The sequence below is a fragment of the Microcaecilia unicolor genome, chromosome 9, assembly GCF_901765095.1.
Source record: "Microcaecilia unicolor chromosome 9, aMicUni1.1, whole genome shotgun sequence".
NCBI lineage: Eukaryota > Metazoa > Chordata > Amphibia > Gymnophiona > Siphonopidae > Microcaecilia > Microcaecilia unicolor.
This window is the reverse complement of record NC_044039.1, coordinates 45,880,503-45,905,270: the sequence shown is the minus strand read 5'-3', so window position 1 is coordinate 45,905,270 and position 24,768 is coordinate 45,880,503. Positions and strand designations below refer to the sequence as shown.

Here is a 24,768-nt window from a genome sequence, read left to right as displayed (position 1 = left end):
TGTTTAAAATAGGAGGTGTTGAGGACCCGTTATGTTCCAAGTGCAAGCAGGGAGAAGGCTCGTTCTTTCATTCTATTTGGAAATGCAGCATGATCCAGATTTTTTGGAAACAGATATTCATTTATCTGGAATCCCTGGTGATGCACAAGATCCCATTTTCACCCCTAGGAATAATCTTGGATAAATATGAAGTATTCACAGTCTGTGGCAGAGGGGCTCAGCAGCTCATACGTAAGGCCAGCATAGTGGGAAAAAAACTTATTATGGGCGCATGGAAGAGTGAGAAACCTCCAGAATACTGGCATTGGAGGAATAAGTTTCATGAGATCATGGTCATGGAACGTAGGGGGGTGGGATCCTTCCCCAAGAGACGAAAAGCATTTCTGGATGTTTGGGAACCATACATACAGTCGTTGTCACCTAAAGCTCGGAGTTTAATAATAAATAGGCTCTGAACGCATTGTTCCCCTTTTTTTTTTTTTTCTCTTCTCTATTCTTCTCTCTTCTTTCTATTACATTTTCCTTTCGCAAGCTAGAGGGTTCCAGTCTGAGGACGGGGACCATGGATTAACAGGAAGCGGAAGATGGTAGTAGGGTGAGGTCACATAGGCTTTACGGTCAGGGTGATGTGCCGTCAGAGCCAGGGTACATCGCTATGGTGACAATTAGGGAGCCCGTTACATGGGAGGCCCCTTTGAAGGTTATTCCCAACATTTACAATGTAAGCTCCTCCTGCTCAATAGTAGACTATCAAGCTACAGCGTAGCTGGGGAGGGTCAGCGAGAGGGCGCAAGGATTCAGTTGCAGAGTTGGAACGTCTGTTGTAACCAATAAAAAGGATAATTGGGAAAGGGAGGGTGGAGTAAGGGAAGGACTATAAAGAAGGCCAAATGGCAGCAAGGGCTGCAATTCATAGATGTGGACATGTTATTTTATTGAGTTGTCTGTGGATACTGCAGTATCAAGGGATTTTACGCGACACATAAGTATTATGGCCTAAAGGAAGGCTTAAAGAACAGCTTACAACAAGACAAGGGGATGGGAGGGAGGGGGAGGGGGGAGGGGGGGGAGAAATTCAAATTCACGATGACAAAGGGAAGCAGCACATTGTATGGTTTGACGAGTTGTTTATACATGTTGATTCTGAATAGAACTGTTTCATTTCTGTATTTTGTTGTTCATCAATAAAAATGATTTAACTAAACCCAGATACGCTAGCCGCTATAACCACATCCTCTGGAAATGAGTTCCAGAGCTTAACTATTCGTTGAGTGAAAAATAATTTCTCCTATTCATTTTAAAAGTATTACCATGTAACTTCACCGAGTGTCCCCTAGTCTTTGTACTTTTTGAAAGAGTAAAAAATTGGTTCCCTTTTACCCGTTGTACACCACTCAGGATTTTATAAACCTCTATCATATGTTATTAAAAACTTGCTGTACCACATATATACCATACAGGAGAATCTATGCAGTTTATAATCCTAGTTAAAAACATCAGTGAGAAAAGAATGCCATAATAAAATAGGTTAGAGTAACAACCAAATGACACTCACACAGAGCACCCATCCAGGATAGAACAATCACAACTTAGTCTTATAAAACATTCAGCACCTGGCTGTGCAACCCAGGTCAAACCCCTCCGAGAGCTCAAAGAGAACTATTGGGAAATGCCGTAGTTAATTAGTGAGCCTTGAAGAGCCTTAAAGCAGGAAAAGGACTGCATAGCATGAATAAGTGGAGTTAAATGAGTTCCACAGAGAGGGAGCTAAAAAGTAGAAGGCTGTTTGCTATATAGGTTCCAAGTGGGCCAGTCTTGGACCATGGAGGACCATATGATTCTCATTCAATGAGCAAAACGACTGAGAAGGTGTATAGGAACTGTAAGAGCAGAGAAATACAAAGGAACACCCAGATGAAAAGCTTTGTGTGCCAAATCAAAACCTTACAAGATACGAAATTGAACTGGAAGCCAGTGTAATTTAAAAAAGAGAGGAGTGACATGGTCAAATCTGTTTGTCATACACAGTAAACGGGCTGCACAATTTTGGAGAGTCTGCAAACGTTTAGTTTGTGACAGGGGAAGACCTGGAAGTTGTGAAGAAAGCGAAGCATGCGAAGAGTCAAACGATTTGTTTACAGAATGTAAGGTGTGAATCAATCCATATACCTAAAGGATGAAATTGGCATTCTCCGAAGACAAGCAGGCTGAAGATTATCACTGATGGGTCGTCGTCCGCGACGGCCCAGGAGACCGGAACTTGTAAAAACAAAACTTTCCAGAATGCGCCGTCGCGTGGGACAAGACAAGACACACCGCACATGTGCAGGGAGCTTCCCGCGACGCGAGCGTGCGTTCCTCAGTTCTTTTCTTTCCGCGGACTGGAGAGCTGTTTTTTCGCCAGGGCTCCTTTTTTCAGCTCAGGAGAACTGTTTGGGTGTTTTTCGCTCCCTCTTTTCAGGCTATTTGCCTTAACTTCTTTCAAATTAAAAAAAAAAAAAATAGTATAGCTAGCTTAGTTTTTTTCCTTTTATTTCTTAGTTTTCTTCATTTTTGAGGTTTCCTTTCTTTTTCGTCACGGCCGCCTTTAGGCTGCTCGGCTGGGTCTTTTTCCCCTTTTTTTGTGCCTTTTTATTTGGCACCATCGAGCCTTTTAATTTTGTGGCTGCTATTTTCCCGCCCATGTCATCGAAGACTCCCAGCGGATTCAAATGTTGTACTCGCTGCAACCGGACCATCTCGGGCACCGACCCCCACGCGTGGTGTCTTCATTGTCTTGGGCCCGACCATCTTCCAGCTGCCTATAAGCTGTATAAGGTGATGAAAAAACGGACCCAAGTGGCTCGAGAGGCTCAGCGTGAGAAACTTTTTCCAGATCGGTCCGGTCTTTCGATGTTGGCATCGGTACAAAGGTCGACAGCATTGGCGTCGACATTGAGGGAAGCAGCGACACCAAGAGTCCAGGTAATGGCTGCTGAAAACCGCATCGAGCTGGGAGCAGCGAGGCATCGAGTGGGTCTCCACCTATTTCGAGCCCTACTGCTATGCAGGCCCCCCGGGACTGACCTGCATCGGACCCGGCCCCAAGGAGGCGTGAGGATTCCACGTCCTCCTCTTCGGTACCGAGGAGTCTCAATGACGGGCGTCAAGCGAAGGCTAAGAAGCACAGTCATCGATCTCCTTCCATGCACAGTACCGAGAGCTCCGGGGAGCCGAGGGAGTCAGCACCCGAGAAGCGTCGGCGCTGGGAGGATCGCTCACCCTCCATTCAGGAGGTGCCGATGCATCGGTCATCTGGCAGCCTGGTACCGGCTCTCGAGCCCCAGCGGATTCTGCAGCCGACTCCTGCACCGGCCCCCCCAGCCTTTTCCGATGGAAGCTCTCGACGAGCGCATCGGGTCCCTTCTTCCAGAGCTTCTGGAAGGGTTGCTTTGCCAGTCTGCCTCGGTGTTGGGGGTGCTTGCACCTCCCGTACCAACTGCGGAGGCGGCATCTGGACCATCGCCTTTGGTGAGGTCCACATCCTGAGCTGCCACCTGGGTCGATTCCCCCTCGACGTCAGTGGAGGAAGCTTCACCGGAGTCCAGGCAGGGATCGACTTCTCGACACCCCACTCGAGGTCGTCGATCCTTGACATTGAGACAGGCTCGGGTTCAGGTTGCTCTTAGGGAGCTCTTGATAACACCGATGAGGAGCGCTCATGGGAAGAGGAAGAAGACCCCAGATACTTTTCAGAGGAAGAGTTGTGTGGGGTTCCCTCTGATCCTACTCCGCCAAGTGAGAGTAGAATGTCTCCACCTATGAGTCTCTCTTTCTCATCTTTAGTGCGGAAAGTGTCTGACATTCCATTCCCTATGGAGGTTGTGGATGAGCCCAGGGCCGAGATGCTCGAGGTCCTGGATTATCCTTCTCCGCCTGCTGAGGTTGCTACGGCCCCCTTGCATAATACACTGAGGGAAGTGCTTATGCGAAATTGGTCATGCATTATTTCTAACCCAGTGGTCCCCCAAAAATCCGAGTCCCAGTACAGAGTCCATGCAGAGCCTGTAATGGTGAAGGCCCAACTTCCTCACGATTCCATGGTGGTGGACTGCTCTCAGAAGAGCCAAGAGTACTAGAGACTATGCCTCGGCGCACCCAGGCAGAGAGTCTAGGACCTTGGACTCTTTTGGGAGGAGAACGTATCAGGCCGCTATGCTTGCCACCAAGATCCAGACTTACCAGCTCTACACGAGCATCCACTTGCGGAACTCAGTGAGGCAACTGTCCAATTTAGTTGAAGCACTTTCTCCGAAGCTCGCTGAACCTTTTCACCAGGTGGTCAGGCAGCAGAAGGCGTGTCGCAAATTCCTGGCCAGGGGGTCTTACGACACTTTTGATGTGGCATCCCGATAGCTGCTCAAGGTATAGTGATGCGTAGACTCTCATGGCTGCGTGTCTCTGAATTGGATCAGAAAACCCAGCAGCGAATGGCAGATGTTCCTTGCCCGGGGGATAATCTTTTTGGAGAAAAAGTAGAGGACATGGTTGATCAGATCAAAAAGTACCATGATGCCATGGATTTTCTCTCCCGCTGGACGTCTTCTGCTACTGCCTCCTCTTCCAGAAGGTTTTTTGAAGGGAAGAGGAGTGCTCCCTATTCCTATAATGGGCGTAGGTACACTCCTGCTTCTCGGCAGCCGGTTCAGGCTCAGTCCCAGCATGCTCGTTCCCGTCAACGCCGTGCGCCTAAGGCCCCTAGGGCTCCCCAGCAAAAGCAAGAGACGGGCTTTTGACTGGCTCCAGTGCAGCATAGCCGCAGTAAAAGTGTCCGTGCCGGGCGACTTGCCTGTTGGGGGGAGGTTGATATTTTTTCACCAAAGGTGGCCTCTTATAACCTCCGACAGGTGGGTTCTTCAAATAGTCCGGTTAGGATACACTCTCAATCTGGTATCCAAGCCTCCAAATTGCCCACCGGGAGCTCAGTCCTTCAGCTCCCAGCACAAGCAGGTACTTGCAGAGGAACTCTCTGCCCTTCTAAAGGCCAGTGTGGTCAAACCCGTTCCACCAGGGGAAAATGGGCTGATATTCTATTCCAGGTACTTCCTTGTGCAAAAGAAAACGGGGGATGCGTCCCATCCTAGACCTAAGGGCCCTGAACAAATTCCTAGTCTGAGAAAAGTTCAGGATGGTTTCCCTGGGCACCCTTCTTCCCATGATTCAGGAAAGCGATTGGCTATGCTCTCTGGACTTAAAGGATGCCTATACTCACATCTCGATACTTCCAGCCCACAGGAGGTATCTACGATTTCAGTTGGGAACTCGGCACTTTCAGTACTGTGTACTGCCCTTTGGCCTCGCATCTGCGCCCAGGGTCTTCACAAAATGCCTGTCAGTTGTCGCAGCATCGCTACACAGACTGGGAGTGCATGTGTTCCCTTATCTCGACGATTGGCTGATCAAGAGCACTTCGGAGACAGGAGCTCTACAGTCCATGCAGATGACTATTCAAGTGCTAGAGCTACTGAGGTTTGTAATCAATTATCCCAAGTCCCACCTTGTCCCGGGTAAAAAATTGGAGTTCATTGGAGCTCTGTTGGACACACGGATGTCTCGAGACTATCTTCCCCAGGCAAGGGCAGACAATCTCCTGGCCCTAGTGTCCTCAGCTTGAGCGTCTCAACAAATCACAACTCGGCAGATGTTGAGACTCTTAGGGCACATGGCTTCCACGGTTCATGTGACTCCCATGGCACGTCTACATATGAGATCAGCTCAATGGACCCTAGCTTCTCAGTGGTGTCAGGCCACGGGGAATCTAGAGGATGTAATCCATCTTTCCACCGACTTTTGCAGTTCCCTTCAGTGGTGGACCATTCGGTCCAATCTGACCTTGGGACGTCCATTCCAAATTCCTCAGCTGCAAAAAGTACTGACGATGGATGCATCCTTTGTAGGGTGGGGAGCTCATGTAGATGGACTTCATACTCAGGGAGCTTGGTCCTTTCAGGAGAAGGTTCTTTAGATCAACTTCTTGGAATTACGAGCTATCTGGAACGCACGCAAGGCTTTCAGAGATCAGCTGTCCAATCAAATTATTTTAATTCAGACAGACAATCAGGTTGCAGTGTACTACACCAACAAGCAGGGGGGCACCGGATCTCGCCCTCTGTGTCAGGAAGCCGTCCGGATGTGGCTGTGGGCTCACCATCACGGCATGTTTCTCAAGGACACGTATCTGACAGGCGTAAACAACAGTCTGGCCGACAGGTTGAGCAGGATAATGCAACCTCACAAGTGGTCACTGAATATGGACATTGTCCGCAAGTTCTTCCGAGTGTGGGGCACCCCCTCGGTGGATCTTTTTGCCACTCAAACCAATCGCAAGGTCCCTCAATTCTGTTCCAGACTTCAGGCCCATGACAGGCTAGCGTCAGATGCTTTTCTCCTCCATTGGGGGACAGGCCTTCTGTATGCGTATCCTCCCTTACCTCTAGTAGGGAAGACTTTGCTGAAACTCAAGCAAGACTGCGGAACCATGATCCTGATTGCACCCTTTTGGCCCCGTCAGATCTCGTTCCCTCTTCTTCTGGAGTTGTCCTCCGAAGAACCGTGGAGATTGGAATGTTTTCTGACCCTCATCACCCAAAACGAGGGGTTGCTTCTGCATCCCAGCCTCCAGTCTCTGGCTCTCAAGGCCTGTATGTTGAGAACTTAGAAGTTGCCTCTTTAGGTTTTTCGGAGGGTGTTTTCCGAGTCTTGCTTGCTTCTAGGAAAGATTCCATGAAAAAGTGTTATTCTTTTAAATGAAGGAGGTTTGCCGTCTGATGTGACAGCAAGGCCCTAGATCCTTTTTCTTGTCCTACACAGACCCTGCTTGAATACCTTCTACACTTATCAGAGTCTGGTCTGAAAACCAACTCTGTAAGAGTTCATCTTAATGCAATTAGTGCTTATCAGCGTGTAGAAGGTCAGCCTATCTCTGGACAGCCTTTAGTGGTTCGATTTATGAGAGGTTTGCTTTTGTCAAAGCCCCCTGTCAAACCTCCACCAGTGTCATGGGATCTCAACATCGTTCTCACCCAGCTGATGAAAGCTCCTTTTGAGCCACTGAATTCCTGCCATCTGAATTACTTGACCTGGAAGGTCATTTTCTTGGTGGCAGTAACTTCAGCTCGTAGGATCAGTGAGCTTCAGGCCTTGGTAGTTCATGCTCCTTATATCAAATTTCATCACAACAGAGTAGTCCTTCACAATCACCCTAAGTTCTTGCCAAAGGTGGTGTCTGAGTTCCATCTGAACCAGTCAATTGTCTTGCCAACATTTTTTCCCCTTCCATATCCCCACCCTGGTGAGGACAAGTTGCACACCTTGGACTGCAAGAGAGCACTGGCCTTTTACGTGGAGCGGACAAAGCCCTACAGACAGTCTGCCCAATTGTTTATTTCTTTTGATCCCAACAGGAGGGGAGTCGCCATCGGAAAACGCACAACCTCCAATTGGCTAGCAGATTGCATTTCCTTCACTTATGCCCAAGCTGGGCTGACTCTAGAGGGCCATGTCACGGCTCATAATGTTCGAGCCATGGCTGCGTCAGTGGCTCACTTAGCCTCCATTGAAGAGATTTGCAAGGCTGCAACATGGTCATCTGTCCACACATTCACATCTCACTACTGCCTTCTGCAGGATACCCGACGCGACAGTCGGTTTGGGCAGTCGGTGTTGCAGAATCTGTTTGGGGTTTAGAATCCAACTCCACCCTCCTAGGCCCATTTCTGTTCTGTTCCAAGCTGCACTCTCACTTAGTTGTGTTTCTTTTTAGGTCAATCTATATTATGTCCTCGCCATTGCGGGGCCCAATTGACCAATGTTCATTGTTTTGAGTGAGCCTGGGGGCTAGGGATACCCCATCAGTGATAATCTTCAGCCTGCTTGTCCTCGGAGAAAATGAAGATACATACCTGTAGCTGGTATTCTCCGAGGACAGCAGGCTGAACATTATCACAACCCTCCCTCCTCCCCTTTGGAGTTGTTCCTGTTTTACATTTTGCTTTTTATTTAACTGAGGAATGCACGCTTGCGTCGTGGGTGGGAAGCTCCCTGCGCATGCGCGGTGTGTCTTGTCTCACGCGACGGCGCGTTCTGGAAAGTTCTTTGTTTTTACAAGTTCCTGTCTCCTGGGCCGTCGCGGTCGATGACCCATCAGTGATAATGTTCAGCTTGCTGTCCTCGGAGAATACCTGCAACAGGTATGTATCTTCATTTTATTGGAACATCAAAGAAAACTAGAGTAGTAGTTGGCTGAGGAAGAGAACTGAGAACCGGAGAACGTGGTACGGGCGGTTAGCTTGACGGAGTTTAAAAAGGGGTTAGATAGATTCCTAAAGGACAAGTCCATAGACCGCTATTAAATGGACTTGGAAAAATTCCGCATTTTTAGGTATAACTTGTCTGGAATGTTTTTACGTTTGGGGAGCGTGCCAGGTGCCCTTGACCTGGATTGGCCACTGTCGGTGACAGGATGCTGGGCTAGATGGACCTTTGGTCTTTCCCAGTATGGCACTACTTATGTACTTATGTACTTATGTACTTAATCCAGCAACCTGTTGTCTTATCTGAGTTTAGTTTTAGGTAATGGGAAGATAGCCAAGAGGCATCGGCCCAAAGGCAGTTTTGAAGGGTTGATAAATCAATGTGAAGAGGAGACATTGGAAAAAGCAGTAGGCTATCATCCACGTAGATTAAAAAAAAAATCTAATATTAGATTGAATCAAGGTAGCCACTGGACTACTGAAAAGATTGAATAGTGGAGAGGATAATATAGAGCCCTGGGGGACTCCACAGTTCAGCGGGTAAGAGTAGGAAATATCTGATCTTGAACAAACTGAAAAATACTGATTAGATAGAAATGAAGAAAGCCAACTTAGAACCACCCCAGAAATACCCAAATCAGAGAGTCTGTAAAGCAGAAGAGAGTGATTGAGATCAAAAGCTGAAGAGAGATCCAGTGAGACAGCAAGAATAATGTTGCCTTCTTAGCTGAGCAAGTTTAATAAAACTATAATACTCTTTCTCCGAGGACAAGCAGGCGTCAATCTTCTCACAAGTGGGTGATGCCGGTCTGCGTTGCCTGGTCCAGCATTTTGCCAAAGCTAAAAATAGAGCTTTGTGGAGTGAGAGTGCGAATGCATTCCTGCCCGTCGTGTGAACACGGTCACCTCTGTTCTTTTTTTTTCTTCATGAGGAGAAGGTGTGCTTTTTTTTTTGCTATCTCCTCACTTGCCCAGTCTTGAGAGCTTTTTCAGTGCCTTCCTGCTATTTTTCTTGGTTTCTTGTGGCTCTTCTTTTTTTGGGCCCTTTTTTCAAACCCATCCTTCATTTTCTTAGTTTTGTTTTGCCCGGGTTTGTTTTCTTTACCTTTCGTCGTCATCGGGACGTTTTTAGGCCCTAACTTCGGTCAGGTTTTTCCCTTACTTTTTTCTGTGCCTTGCCCCATTTTTAGGCACCATTGACTCATTTAATTTGGCCGACGATGTTTTCCCATCCATGTCCACGAAGACTTCCAGTGGCTTGAAGCGATGTACCTGGTGCAGTCCGATGATCTCGGAAACAGACACCCATTCTTGGTGTCGGCAGTGTTTTTGGTCCGACCATAGCCCTGCTAACTGTTCTCTGTCTTTGCATGAAAAAGAGGACCCAGGTTTCTCGAGAGACCCAACAAGAGAAGATTTTTGGAGTTAAAGTCCAGTTCCATCGGCATCGAGGTCGGAGGCATCAACATCGAACATAGCACCTGCATCTGGAGCGTCGGTAAGCATGGCTGCTTTGAGACCCTTAGACACTGGGAGCAGTGAGGCATTGAGTGCGTCTCCACCTGTCTTGAGGCCTCCTACTGTGCAGGCCTCCCGGGACCATCCTCATCGGCACCATGAAGCCTAAGTGACATGCTTTGGGCGAAGGCCAAGAAGCATTGTCATCGGTCACCCTTGACACATGATGCTGGGAGCTTCGAGGCGTCAAAGGATTCGGCACCCGAGAAGCGTCGACACCAGGAGGGTTGCTCTCCCTCCATACAGGAGATCCTGATGTGCCTGTCTTCAAGCAGCCGAGATCCTGCTCCTGCATCGACCCCAGCAGTTCTGCAACCTGCGCCTCAACCGGCACCCAAGCTTTTCCCAGTGTCGGCCCTCGATGAGCGCATCTGGACCTTGCTCCCTGAGCTGCTGGATGGTCTTATGCAGCAGTGTGCATCAGTATCGGGTGTGCTTGCACCTGCCATACCTCCCGCTGCAGCCCCAACTGGCCCTTAGCTTGCGGTGTAGCCTCCAACGCCAGCGCTGCTTGCGGTCCCAGTGTTGACTGCAGCCCAAGTCAGTTCTCCGATATCAGTGGAGGAAGCTTCACTGGAGTCGGAGACGGGAGCTGGCTTCTCGATGCCAAGTGAACCTGGGTTTGTTAGGCCTCAGTTGCTTCACAATTCTTTGTTAGTGGAGTCCGCTCTCAAAAGAGCCAAGAGTACTAGGGACTATGCCTTGGCGCTCCCAGGCAGAGAAGCTAGAACTCTGGATTCTTTTGAGAGGAAGATGTACTAGGCTTCAATGCTGATCTCCCTTCTACAGTCTTACCAGCTCTTCATGAGCATTTACTTGCAAAACGCGGTGCGATAGCTGTCAGACTTGGTGGACACACTCTCTCCGAAGCAGGTTGTCTTTTCGCCAGTTGTTCAAGCAGCAGAAGATGCGTCGAAAGTTCTTGACCAGGAGCACTTACAACACTTTTGATGTGGCATCCAGGATCTCTGCTCAAAGTATAGCAATTTGCAGACTCTGACTGCATGTTTCTGACTTGGAACATTGTGTTCAGCAGAGGTTGGCGGATGCTCCTTGCTGGGGTTTAACCATTTTGGAGAGAGAGTTGAGGAGGTCGCAGACCAAATCAAGAAACACACTGATACCATCTCTTCTTTCTCCCACCAGGTACCTTCTGCATCCACCTCCTCATCTAGGAGGGTTTTTGGCAAGCCACAGAATGGTCCCTACTTATATTTAGGCATAGGTACACTTCTTTGGCTTGTCAACCTACTCGGCCCCAGCTCGCTTGTTCACGTCAACAGCATGCGCCTAAGACCCCTGTTGCTCCCCAGTCAAAGCCCACGATGAGATTTTGGATTTCTCCTGCAGAGCATAGCCGCAGTAGAAGTGTCCGTCCTGGATGACTTGCCAGTCGGGGAAGGCTGAAATTTTTTCACCAAAGGTGGCCTCTTATAACCTCTGACCATCTCGCATATGCCCTCAATTGGCTCTCCAAACCTCCAAATTGCCCACCGAGAGCTCATTCATTCAGCTGTTAGCACAGGCAGGTACTTGCAGAGGAGCTCTCCACCCTTTTGAAGGCCAATGCAGTTGAACCCGTTCTACCAGGGGAAGAAGGGCAGGGATTCTATTCCAGGTACTTGCTGTGCAAAAGAAAATGGGGGGGGGGGGGGGGGATGCGTCCCATCCTAGACCTAAGGGCCCTGCACAAATTTCTAGTCCAAGAAAAGTTCAGGGAGATTTCCCTGGGCACCCTTCTCCCCATGATTCAGAAAAATGATTGGCTATGCTCGCTGGACTCAAAGGTTGCATATACTCAAATCCCGATACTTCCAGCCCACTGGAAGTATCTTCGATTTCAGCTGGGACACATCACTTTCAGTACCGCGTGTTGCCTTTTGGCCTCTCGTCAGCTCCCAGGGTTTTCACTAAATGTCTAGCAGTAGTGGCAACATGGGAGGCCATGTGTTACCATATCTCGACAATTGGCTGGTGAAGAGCACCTCAGAGGACAGTGCTCGGGAGTCCATGCGGATGACTATTCGGTTGCTAGAGCTACTAGGATTCGTTTTAAACTACCCCAAGTCCCATCTACACCCTCTCCAACGATTGGAGTTTATAGGAGCCCTGCTCAACACACAGAGGGGTTGAGCCTACCTCCTGGAGACAAGAGCGGACAATCTTGTCTCACTTTCGTCCAAGGTTCGTGTTTCTCAGCTGGTCACGGCTTGGCAGATGTTGAGGTTGTTGGGCCACATGAGATCAGCTCAATGGACCCTGGCTTCTCAATGGTATCCAGCCATGGGAAGCCTGCAAGATGCCATTCAAATGTCCCCAGAACTTGTACGCTTTCTTCACCAGTGGACAGTTCGATCCAATTTGACTCTGGGACTTTCATTTCAAATTCCTCAGACATAAAAAGTGCTGATGACAGATGCATCTCTCCTGGGATAGGGAGCTCATGTAGATGGGCTTCACACTCAAGGAGCTTGGTCCTTCCAGGAAACAAACCTTCAGATCAACCTCCTGGAGCTTCGAGTTATCTGTAACGCTCTAAAGGCTTTCAGAGATCGACTGTCTAATCAAGTTATACTTATTCAAACAGATAATCAGGTTGCAATGTATTACAACAACAAGCAGGGGGCACCAGATCACACCCCGTGTCAGGAGGCCATATGGATGTGGCATTGGTCTTGCCAAGACAGCATGTTCCTTCAAGCCACTTAACTGGTGGGCGCAAACAACACCCTGGTTGACAGGCTGAACAGGATAATTCAACCGCATGAATGTTCTCTCCATATGACCATGGCCCACAAGGTCTTCCGAGCATGGGGCACCACCTCTGTGGATCTTTTTGCTACTCAGATCAACAGCAAGGTCCCTCAATTAGTTCTGTTCCAGGCTTCAGGCCCATGGCAGACTAGCGTCACGTGCCTTCCTTTGTTGGGGGACAGGTCTTCTGTATGTGTATCCTCCTATAACTCTAGTGGAGAAAAAATTTTTGAAACTCCACCAAGACGCAGAACCATGATTCTGATCGCACTGTATTGGCTGCGGCAGATATGGTTCCCTGTTCTTCTGGAATTATCCTCCGAAGAACCGTGGAGATTGGAGTGTTTTCTGACCCTCATCGCACAGAACGAGGTGCCACTTCTACATCCCAACCTCCAGTCTCTGGCTCTCACAGCTGGGATGTTGAGAGCCTAGAATTCACTTCCTTGAGTCTTTTGGAGTCTTGCTGGTTTCCAGGAAAGATTCCACTAAGAGGTGTTGCTCTTTTAAATGGAGGTGGTTTGCCATCTGGTGTGAGAGCAAGGCCTTAGATCCCCTTACTTGCCCTACACAGACTTTGCTTGAATACCTTCTACACTTATCAGAATCTATTCTCAAGACCAACTCTGTAAGGGTTCACCTTAGTGCCTTATCAGCGTGTAGAAGGTAAGCCCATATCTGGACAACCTTTAGTTGTTCGCTTTATGAGATGTTTGCTTTTGTCAAAGCCCCCTGTCAAACCTCCACCAGTGTCGTGGGATCTCAACGTCATTCTCACCCAGCTGATGAAAGCTCCTTTTGAGCCACTGAATTCCTGTCATCTGAAGTACTTGACCTGGAAGGTTGTTTTCTTGGTGGCTGTTAATTCAGCTCGTAGGATCAGTAAGCTTCAGACCTTAGTGGTGGATGCACCTTATACTAAGTTTCATCACAACAGAGTAGACCTCTGCACACACCCTAAGTTCCTGCTGAAGGTGGTGTCTGAGTTCCATCTGAACCAGTGGATTGTCTTGCCAACATTCTTTCTCCGATCTCATGCCCATCCTGGCAATAGCAGCTTGCACACCTTGTATTGCAAAAGAGCATTGGCCTACTACATGGCGCGGACAAGGTCCCACACACTATCTGCACAGCTTTTTGTTTCTTTTGATCCCAACAGGATGGGGGTCGTCATTGGGAAATGCATCATTTCAATTTGGTTGGCAGATTGCATTTCCTTCACTTAACGCCCAGACTGGGCTGGCCTTGGAGGGTCATGTCACGGCTCATAACGTCAGAGCCATGGCCGCGTCGGTAGCCCACTTGAGGTTAGCCTCCATAGAAGAAATTTGCAAGGCTTCGACATGGTCTTCAATCCACACATTCACATCACACTACTGCCTTGAGCAGGATACCCAATGCGACAGTCGGTTCGGGCAGTCAGTGTTCAGAATCTGTTTGGTGTCTAGAATCCAACTCCACCCTCCTAGGCCCATTTTGTTCTGTTCCAGGCTTCACTTTCATTCAGATTGTATATAGTTTCAGGTTAATCTGTGTTAGGTCCTCGCCGTTGCGAGGCCCAGTTGACCAATGTTTCTTGTTTTGAGTGAGCCTGGATGCTAGGGATTCCCCACTTGTGAGAAGATTGAATTCTGCTTGTCCTCAGAAAATGAAGATACTTACCTGTAGCCTATATTCTCCGAGGACAGCAGGCTTCATATTCTCACAATCCCTCTCACCTGCCCTTGGAATTGTCTCCTTGATTATTTTTTTCTTTATTTTTTGTTTTAGCATTAAACTGAGGAGATCGCGTTCACGCGACGGGTGGGAAGCTACTTGCACATGTGTGGTGGAGCGTGACTTGCTGTCCACAAAACTCTGTTTTTAGCTTTGGCAAAATGCCGGACCGGGCGACACGGATCGGTGTCACCCTACTGTCCTCAGAGAATACCTGCTGCAGGTAAGTATCTTTGCTTTTCCAAGCTGAAGAGGCCTAATCTCTTTAGCCTTTCCTCATTTTGGTCACCCTTCTTTGAACCTTTTCTAATTCCTGTTTCCTTGTCATCAGCAGCAGATGAATCCATTAACTGATGGGTTGTATCCGACTACCAGCAGGTGGAGATAGAGAACACTGAAAAACCACAGTGACCCTTGGACAGCTAGCTCCATCTGCCTTTAGTATTTCTATATCTCCCAGCAGGTGTGGACGTAGCTTGATCAGCTCCTGGATTTCTGCCTGGGGTGGCTCCTGTGCTTTGCCAATTGAGCAGGGGTGTTGTGGCTGGTGGTGCCCACTTTAAAGGCATATAGGTTCGCCCTTTCCCTGCCTTACCCATTCCCTCCTCCTCCCGGAGTCCCTCTGTTGCTGCCTGCCTCCAACTTTCCTCACAGTGTTAAAAAAAAAAAAAGTGCGCGCTTGTACAGCGTTGCTATTTCTGAGGCTTTCTCCAGAGTTTCTGGTTCTGTGCAGCTTGACCGGAGCTCGTTGACTCTGTCTTCTGAGGTGAGAGTGGTGCCCAGCTCCTCCTGGGAGGTTTCCGTGGACAGCGTTCCGAGTGGGGTAAGTTTGGTGTGAAGCCGCTATATTATTGCTATATTTCTGCCCAGTCGGGTGATGGCTGCTGAAGGAGTTAAGCGCTGCTCCCGTTGTGGTAAACGCAGGTCAGCAGCGGGGCTGTGCAAAACGTGCTCCTTAGACGCTTGCGCTAGTACGAGCATGGCGAGCGATGATTCTTTCTGCTCAATGGAGCTGGCAGCAGGTGCCATTTTGGAAGTGCCGCATGCCTCGACCCTCGCTGTTGTGGAGGCGTCTGAGTGCAGGGGGACGCCTCCTTTAGAGGCTGCTAGAGGAGTGCCAACCTCCGTTTCTCCTAATTCGGGGGTGGAGGGTCAGGGTGAGTTTTTCTCCCCTGAGTTTGTGCTACTAATGCATAAGGCCTTCATGCTGAAAAGAGCTCTGCCACAGGTGTCTTGACACTGCGTTGCATTCTGGATCCCCTCCAGGTGTTGATGCCCCGGGGATGGCTACAGATGTTATTTCTTCCCCCGAGCGTTGGAAGGGACACTAAACGTAGACGGGTAAATTCCCCATCTGAAAGTGGCGCATCTCCCTCCCCCCCCCCCCTCCCGTGGTCAGGCTGAGGGGAGTCTGAGGGATCTGGCAGGCCCTCATGGACAGATGATCCAGATGAGGGTGCCTGTTTGCCACTGGATTCAGATGATCCCAATGTGGTTCAGATTTTCCACCGCAATGAGCTGCCAGCTCTCATTACTGACGCCTTGCAGGCCCTCTCGATTGATGATCCTGCAGAGGGCGATGCCTCCTCTGTTAATCTTAGGATGACGAGTACTAAGAAGCCTACTCGGGCCTTTGTTGTGCATGACTCCATCCAGGAGCTTATTTCAGCTCAGTGGTCTGACCCCGATGGGCCTTTGAAAGTGGCCAGGGCTATGGATCAGCTTTACCCTCTGACTGAGAAGCACTTGGCCCCTTTTGGGATGCCTAAAGTGGACGCATTGGTAACGGCTGTGACTAAAAAGACCACTCTCCCATTAGAGGGAGGGGTCGCTTTGAAAGACATGCAGGACTGGCGGCTTGAATCCGCGCTGAAGCGGTCCTTTGAAATATCGGGCCTTGCCTTAAGTGCGTCTATTTGCAGTTCCTATGCAGCCCAGGCCTGTCTTTCCTGGTTACAACAGATGGTGGAACAGCCTGTGGATGGTGCGGGGTCCCTCCATGAGATTGCCCTGCGGATGGAGTCAGCCTTGTAATTTTTGGCTGACGCCCTTTATAATCTGGTCAGAGCTTTGGCTAAGCAGATGTCTGTGGTGGTTTCTGCCCACTGCCTTCTTTGACTGCGGCATTGGGCGGCTGACATGGCCTCTAAGCAAAGGCTTGTGAGGTTACCCTTTCGGAGCCTCCTGTTATTTGGAGAGGAATTTGAGAAGATTGTTAAAGACCTGGGGGACTCTAAGCCCCAGCGGTTACCTGAGGATAGGCCGAGGCCTTCTTCCAAGGGTCCTCTGTTTCCCTCCTCTTCCAGACCTCGCTTCCGTGAAGCTCACAGGTATCGCCCGGGGCGCTCTGCTGGGTTTTCTCAACGTGCCCATTTTCAGCAGAGGAACTCCTTTCGCACAGACAAACACTCCGCAGTGGCCGGGCCTTGGCCAGGAGTTCAGGAGCATCCTCTACAATGATGGGACACCGGTCCACTGCTTGATTCCTGCAGTAGGAGGACGGCTTTCCCTCTTTCTCGAGGAGTGGACCAAGATTACCTCAGATCAGTGGGTCCTGGACCTAATCAGAGAAGGTTACCGATTGGAATTCGGTGCCCCGGTGAGAGACGTGTTTGTGGAGTCCCGATGCGGCACTGCCGTCAAACGGGTGGCGGTAGAGGAGACCTTGCAAGTCTTGCTGCACCTTGGAGTGGTGATCCCGGTGCCTCCTGCCGAACGCGGCTGCGGTCGCTATTCCATTTATTTTTTGGTGCCTTGAAAAGGCGGGTCTTTCAGACCGATCCTCGACTTACGAAGAGTCAACGAGGCCCTAAGAGCGCGACACTTTCGCATGGAAACCCTGCACTCCGTCATTGCAGCGGTACAGCCAGGAGAGTTTCTCATGTCTCTGGACCTGAAAGAAGCGTATTTGCACATTCCTATTTGGCCCCCGCATCAGCGGTTTCTCCAGTTTGCAGTGTTGGGACAACATTTCCAGTTTCGGGCCTTGCCTTTCGGCCTAGCCACAGCTCCCCATACCTTTTCCAAGGTAATGGTGGTAGTAGCTGCCTGTCTCAGGCGAGAGGGTATCAGAGTTCACCCTTATCTCGACGACTGGCTCATCAGAGCAGATTCGGCATACGAAAGTCGTCTTGTCACAGCCAGAGTGATTACAGTCCTGCAGACTCTAGGCTGGGTGGTAAATATACCCAAAAGTCACCTGACCCCCTCTCAGTCTCTCGAGTATTTGGGGGTCAGGTTCGACACAGCCTCGGGGGTTTGTTTTTCTCCCCGACCAAAGGTGGTGCAAGCTTCAGAATCAGGTCCGTCTGCTTCTGCGGATGTCTCGCCCGCGAGCTTGGGACTATGCTGGGGTCTATCACAGCCACCTTGGAGGTGGTTCCATGGGCGAGAGTGCATATGAGGCCACTGCAGATTGCCCTGCTTCAACAATGGTCTCCGATTTCCCAGGAATATCAACGCAGACTAACGTGGCTCCCTGCTGCCCGGCTCAGTATAGAGTGGTGGCTCTCTGACAGGATGCTGCGCCAAGGAATGCCGCTTGCGCTTCCTTCTTGGTGCCTGGTGATAATGGATGCCAGCCTTTTGGGCTGGGGAGCGCATTGCCAGGGAAGCTATGCTCAGGGTCAGTGGACAATCGTGGAAGAGGGGTGGTCCATCAATCGCTTGGAACTGAGAGCGATATTCCAGGCTCTTATGGCCTTCCAAACGACTCTGAAGGGGCTTGCGGTCCGGGTCATGTCAGACAACACGACAGCGGTGGCCTACATAAATCGTCAGGGCGACACTCAGTGCAGGGCCCTGGCCACAGAGGCCGCTCAGATTTGCCACTGGGCGAGCTCCACCTGCAGCTTCTGTCAGGGGCTCACATAGCAGGTCAGAGCAACGTGCAAGCCGATTTTTCTCAGCAGGCATCAAATCGACCCGGCGGAATGGGAACTGGCAGAAGAAGTTTTTCTTCAGATTTGTGCCAAATGGGGGACACCCGGAATGGATCTAGTGGCGTCAAGTGCAAATGCCAAAGTCCCTCGCTTTTTCAGCAGAAGGACAGATCCTCACTCGGCGGGGTTGGATGCACTGGCTCAACCCTGGCCCTCGGGCCTCCTGTATGTGTTCCTCCTTGGCCCTTGATAGGGTGAGTCCTCCTTCGGATTCGACTACACCGGGGATTGGTGATTCTTATCGCTCCGGACTGGCCAAGGCATCCGTGGTATGCGGATCTCCGTCGGATGATGGTGGAGGCGCCATTTCATTTGCCTCTGGTGCCGAACCTGTGGGTTCAAGGTCCGGTATCTGTGGAGGATCCCTGCCGATTTGGTCTTACGGCCTGGCTCTTCAGATGGCGCAATTGAGAGACAAGGGCTACTCTAACAAGGTCATTTCCACTCTCTTGCAGGCCCGCAAGTGGTCCACCTCCACAGCTTATGCTCGGATCTGGCGCAAGTTTGAGGCGTGGTGTGTTTCAAAGGCAATCACACCCACGCGGTCTACAGTCTCGCCGGTGCTGGACTTTTTGCAGGATGGCTTACAAAAAGGTCTGGCTTACAATTCCCTGTGGGTTCAAGTGGCAGCATTGGCATGCTTTTGAGGGAGAGTCTCGGGCTTATCCCTTGCTGCTCATCCGGACATTGCCTGATTTCTCAGATGGGTGCTGCGGCTCCACCCTCTATTGCGGTCGCCTTGTCCGGCCTGGAACCTGGGGCTGGTGTTGAAGGCTCTCCAGCGTTCGCCTTTCGAGCCGCTTAAGCGAGCTTCAGAGAAGGATGTGTCTCTCAAGACAGTCTTTTTGGTGGCCATGACATTGGCTAGACGTGTGTCTGAGCTTCAGGCGCTGTCCTGTCGGGACCCTTTTCTACAATTCTCGGAGTTCGGAGTAACGGTACGTACAGTGCCCGCCTTCCTGCCTAAAGTGGTTTCAGCGTTTCACCTGAACCAGCCCATTTTTCTTCCTTCCTTTTCTGGGGAAGATTTTCCGGATTCCTTTGGGCAATTACATATTTTGGATGTCCGCAGGGCTCTGTTGCAGTATCTAAAGATGTCTAATGACTTCAGGATCTCTGATAACCTTTTTCTATTGTTGTCAGGTCCTCGACGCGGGTGTCCGGTGTTTAAGGCCACTGTAGCCCGTTGGCTCAAGGAAGTCATTTTTTCTGCGTATTTGCTTTCAGGGCGGTCTCCGCCTGAAGCGTTTAGGGCGCATTCCACGAGAGCGATTTCCTCATCATGGGCTGAAACTGGAGCACTCTTTCTTCGAGAGATCTGTAGTGCGGCTACTTGGGCTTCTCAGCTCTCACTTGTCCGGCATTACAGGCTGGATGTTGCAGCGAAGCAGGACGCGCATTTTGGAGTGCAGGTGCTTGCTCGCGGCGTGGCCTGTTCCCACCCTAAGTAGGGAGTGCTTTTGTACATCCCATCAGTTAATAGATTCATCTGCTGTTGATGACAAGGAAGGGAAAATTAGGTTCTTACCTTGGTAATTTTCATTCCTTTAGTCACAGCAGATGAATCCATGATCCCTCCCTGGCTGACTTTGTTGTTGTTTGTTCAGTTCTTTCATGCAGATATATATCTCATCGGGGGAAGTTGGAAACCAGTTTTCAGAATTTCTATATGCTGTTCTATTACAGGAGGTTGAGATCGTCCCTCCTTTGTGTGATTATTGCTTCTGTTCTGGGGCGTTTGTTCGCTGTGAGGAAAGTTTATGTTATTCTACCTTTATGATTAACTCGGCTTTGGAAATTTCAAATACTGAAGGCAGATGGAGCTAGCCGTCCAAGGGTCACTGTGGTTTTTCAGTGTTCTCTATCTCCACCTGCTGGTAGGCAGATACAACCCATCAGTTAATGGATTCATCTGCTGTAACTAAAGGAAAGAAAATTATCGAGGTAAGAACCTAATTTTCCCTTATCTTCTTAAGATATGATGACCAGAACTGCACGCGGTACTCAAAGTGCGGTTGCACTATGGAGTGATACAGAGGCATTATAATATTCTTCATCTTATTTTCCATCCCTTTCCTAATAATTGTTAGTTTCCTGTTTGCTTTTTTGGCCACTTCCGCACACTGGGCAGAAGATTTCAGTGTATTGTCTATGGTGACATCTAGCTCTTATTTCTTGGGTGCTGACTCCTAAGATAGGGAATGGGACTTGATATACCGCCTTTCTGTTGTTTTTGCAAGAAAATTCAAAGCGGTTTACATAGAGGCATATTTTCAAAGCACTTAGCCTTCCAAAGTTCCATAGAAACCTATAGAACTTTGGAAGGCTAAGTGCTTTGAAAATATGCCTCATAGTATATGGATAGTATATTTGTACCTGGGGCAATGGAGGGTTAAGTGACTTGCCTAAAGTTACAAGGAGCTGCAGTGGGAATTGAGCCCAATTCCCCAGGATCAAAGTCCACTGCACTAACCACTAGGCTACTCCAATCTGGACCCTAGCAACAAATAATTATGATTCAGATTATTCTTTCCAATGTGCAGCATTCTGCATTTGTCCATATTAAATTTCATCTACCATTTGGATGCCCAATCTTGCAATTCCCTAAGGTCTTCCTGCAATTTTTCACAGTCCACATGTATTTTAACTGTGAATAGTTTTGTATCATCTGCAGATTTAATCACCTCACTTGTCTCGATTTCCAAATCATTTATAAATATGTTAAATAGCAGTGGTCCCAGTTCAGATCCCTGTGGCACTCCACTATTCACCCTCTTCCACTGAGAAGAATAGCCATTTAACCCTACCCTCTGTTTTCTATCCATTAACCAGTTCCTAATCCACGTTGTCTCTTCTCATGGCTTTTTCATTTTCTCAGAAGTCTGTCATGAAGGACTTTGACAAAAGCTTTCTGAAAATCTAAATACACTACATCAGCCGGCTAACCTTTATCCACATGTTTATTCACAACGTCAAAGAAATGAAAGTTTCAAAAGTTTGCTTGATAAGTTTGAGATCTTTTGTTTTAGCAATGCAGGAGCAGGATTAGAAAATCAACCTGAGAATGAATGATCATTATATGCCTTACCAAGAGCTGGTCCTTGATATGAGCTTGCTTTTATAATGCACCAAGAGGTGTTCAACTGGTCAGATTGCTTACCTTATTGATCCCCTCCTGAATGTCTTTATGGTAGAGTGCCAGTTCCATAGTATGTTACTATGTAACAGCTGGACCATTCTGCTGTGAAGGTGCCTTTCTCCTTTGTACTTTTTTTTAAATAAAACATCTTTACTGTAAATCTTCTACAAATATAAAAGTCATAGGTGCTTTTATAGTGAGATAATGAGTGCTGCAGCCTGTGGGTCCTGCTATTTAAGGTATGTTGAAAACAGATGTTGGTCATCAGAACTGCTTACTCCATTTATCTAGTAAGCCTTAAGAACAAATCTATATACAGGGACAGTCTGATATCATAAGACACACTGAAAGGAATATCTATTGACTTATACAATTTACCAAAGCGCACTACTGCATTAGCGCAGATTATTAGTATATAGATCCCAATGTATAAAATGGGACATGTTGTAGCACCTGTTAGTAAATCTATCCCTGAGGATGATGATATGGAATGGAAGGGATGTATTTTTGTTTCCAGGCTCCACAAAACTCAGAATTTGTTGCATGAGAGCACCAGAGATTATCTGCAGTTGAAATTTGATGGAAGAGCACATGAGAAATCATGGATGGCTGAGAAGGATCAACTCCTGAGGGAGCTGGACAGGTGCAAGGATCACCTCTGCTTCAGCAGGGAACCCCAGCGTGAGAGAGAACATGAGAGAGAGCAAGCACGTCAAAGAGAGCATAAGCAAGAACTTCGCCTTTCACAAGCAGAATGTAGAGTTCGCAATGCACAGAATGAAGAAATACAGGTAGAATTTCTCTTTTTCAAACTTGTTATTCCTTATAAGCAGGACTATACCACAAGGCAAGGTTTTTCTGCTATTACACTTGAACACCCAGAACTTATGAATATATGTTATAAGGGATGGGAACAAACCAATCTGGGACATTTAGGATGTAGTCACCAGTACAATTATAGAGAAAATGGATTACTGGAAGTTGGTAGTTGGAGCAATTGGACTACAAAGTTGAGTGTGATCCTGGTGCTCAGAAACAACTATGGCTAAGAATTAAGGGGCCAATAATCAAAACTGCACAAAGTATTGCAAAGGGTTCTGGTACTTTTTACCAGGAGGAGTAGCCTAATGGTTAGCACAGTTAAGAACCGGGAACTAGGTTCAGTTCCCACTGCATCTCCTTGTTATCCTGGGCAAATCGCCGAACCCTCCATTGCCCCAGGTACAGTACTTGGACTGTGAGCCTACTAGGGACACAGAAAGTACCTGTGTAAAGTGCTTTGGTTGTACCACAGAAAAGCGGTATATCAAGTGCATTACCCTTTACCCAGAAGATTTGTATAAGTAATCAAAGAAAAATAGTGGTATTTTGATGATTTGCTGTATGTACAAAATAGCCTGAGTATTTGTGCCTGCTTTTTGTAGAGGCAAAAATGTAAAGAAAGTAGCATATATAGATTTGAAAATACAGTTTATACTAGAAGATACCCACAAACCAGGCCTCGCTTTTCTAACTACAGTAGTCTAATATCACCCAAACATACCCCTTTCATCTTCTAGCTTCTTTTCATTACCTCATTGATTCTTATTTTCACTCTACATATGACTTCTCTCTCATGATAGGGTTAGGATTTAGGCTTACGATGAGGGTGAATGTGTGGGGCATAGGCAGCAGAATCATGTGAGCCAATAAGGCTATAGCTCAACCAACTTTTCCCCCAGCATAGCATCAGCAACTTGGGACCTTGGTTGGGAAGAATTTTTGTTGGAGGAGCCAAATAAACCAATATCTTGCTGCCTGTGGGATAGGGGAACATACAATTAGGGGACACGTCATGGGATAGGAGGCAGTGTTCTGTTGTGGATTAGGAATTGGTTTTTGGACAGAAAGCACAGGGTAGGGTTAAATGGCTATTTCTCTTAATGGAGAATGGTGAATAGTGGAGTGCCACAGGGATCTGTACTAGGTCTGGTGCTATTTACATATTTATAAATGATCTGGAAATAGGAACGACAAGTGAGGTGATTACATTTGCAGATGACACAAAACGATTCAAGGTTGTTAAAACACACGCGGACTGTGAAAAATTACAGGAAGACTTTATGAAATTGGAAGATTGGGCATCCAAATGGCAGATGAAATTTAATGTGGACAAATGCAAAGTGATGCACATTGGGAAGAATAATCCAAATCATAGTTACCTGATGCTAAGGGGGTCAGCAACCAAGAAAGGATCTAGGTGTTGTAGACAATATGCTGAAATCTTCTGTCCAGTCTGCAGCGGGTTAAGGTTCTTCAGCTTGAAAAAGAGACAACTGAGGGGTTATATGATCGAGGTCTACAAAATCCTGAGTGGTGTAGAATGAGTAGAAGTGAAACAATTTTTTACTCTTTCAAAAAGTACAAAGACTAGGCGACAGTCAATGAAGTTACATGGAAACATTTTTAAAACAAATAGGAGGAAATATTTTTTCACTCAGCAAATAGTTAAGCTCAAGAACTGTTTGTTGGAGGTTGTAGTAGCAGCGGTTAGTGTATTTGGGTTTATAAAAGGTTTGGACAGGTTCCTTGAGGAAAAGTCCATAATCTGCTGTTGAGACACATGAGGGAAGCCACTGCTTGCACTGGGTTTGGTAGCGTGGAATGTTAGTACTATTTGGGTTTCTGCCAGGTACTTGTGACTTGGATTGGCCACTGTTGGAAACAGGATACTGGGCTAGATGGACCATTGGTCTGACCTCCAGTATAGCTATTCTTATGTTCTTTTTTTTTTTTTTTTTTTTTTTTTTTTTTTTTTTAATGTTTGAAACTTTGTTTTATTAAACATATTTACTTTTCTATATAATTGCCACCATTCACCACACATTTCTGCCAACAGTGAATGACTTTTTGAAAGCCATTGCGAAAGAACTGCACATCTTGTCTCTTCAACCAGTTGCACACTATCCTTTCCACCTCTTCATTCGAGTCAAACAAATGCCCCTGAAGGTATTCCTTCAATTTTGGAAAAAAGATGGAAATTACATGGTGCTAAGTCTGAACTGTATAATGAATGGGGTAAGACTGAGACCCATCTTTGCAATTGCCTCTGTGGTGTTTGTGCTGTGGTGAGGCCTTGCATTGTCATGTTACAACAAGATTTCCATCTTGTGCTTCTGAACTCTTCTTAATTGTTCTTTCAAAAGTTTTCAGGGTTGCAGTGTAATGCTTTGAGTAATCCTTTGATTGTCCTTTACCAGTTTGTCAAACTTTGTCATGTGAGACTCATCTGTTTCTGTCATGGGTCATCTACTTCGTTTTTGATCACACAAATCAGCCCTTCCCGTTTGACAATCTTTACATTTTTTGACCCAGTGACGCATGGTCCTCACATCAACACAGTCATTGCCATAAACAACATGCATGAAGT

General features: G+C 47.8%; 1 protein-coding gene across 1 annotated transcript in view; it reads left to right on the top strand.

Annotated features, from left to right (window-relative positions):
- Positions 1-24,768, top strand: part of CCDC77 (coiled-coil domain containing 77) — a 197,219-nt gene that overhangs the window by 98,102 nt on the left and 74,349 nt on the right. Inside the window, 1 exon segment of the mRNA XM_030214278.1 lies at positions 21,877-22,150. Within this exon segment, the coding sequence (XP_030070138.1) occupies positions 21,877-22,150 (274 nt within the window).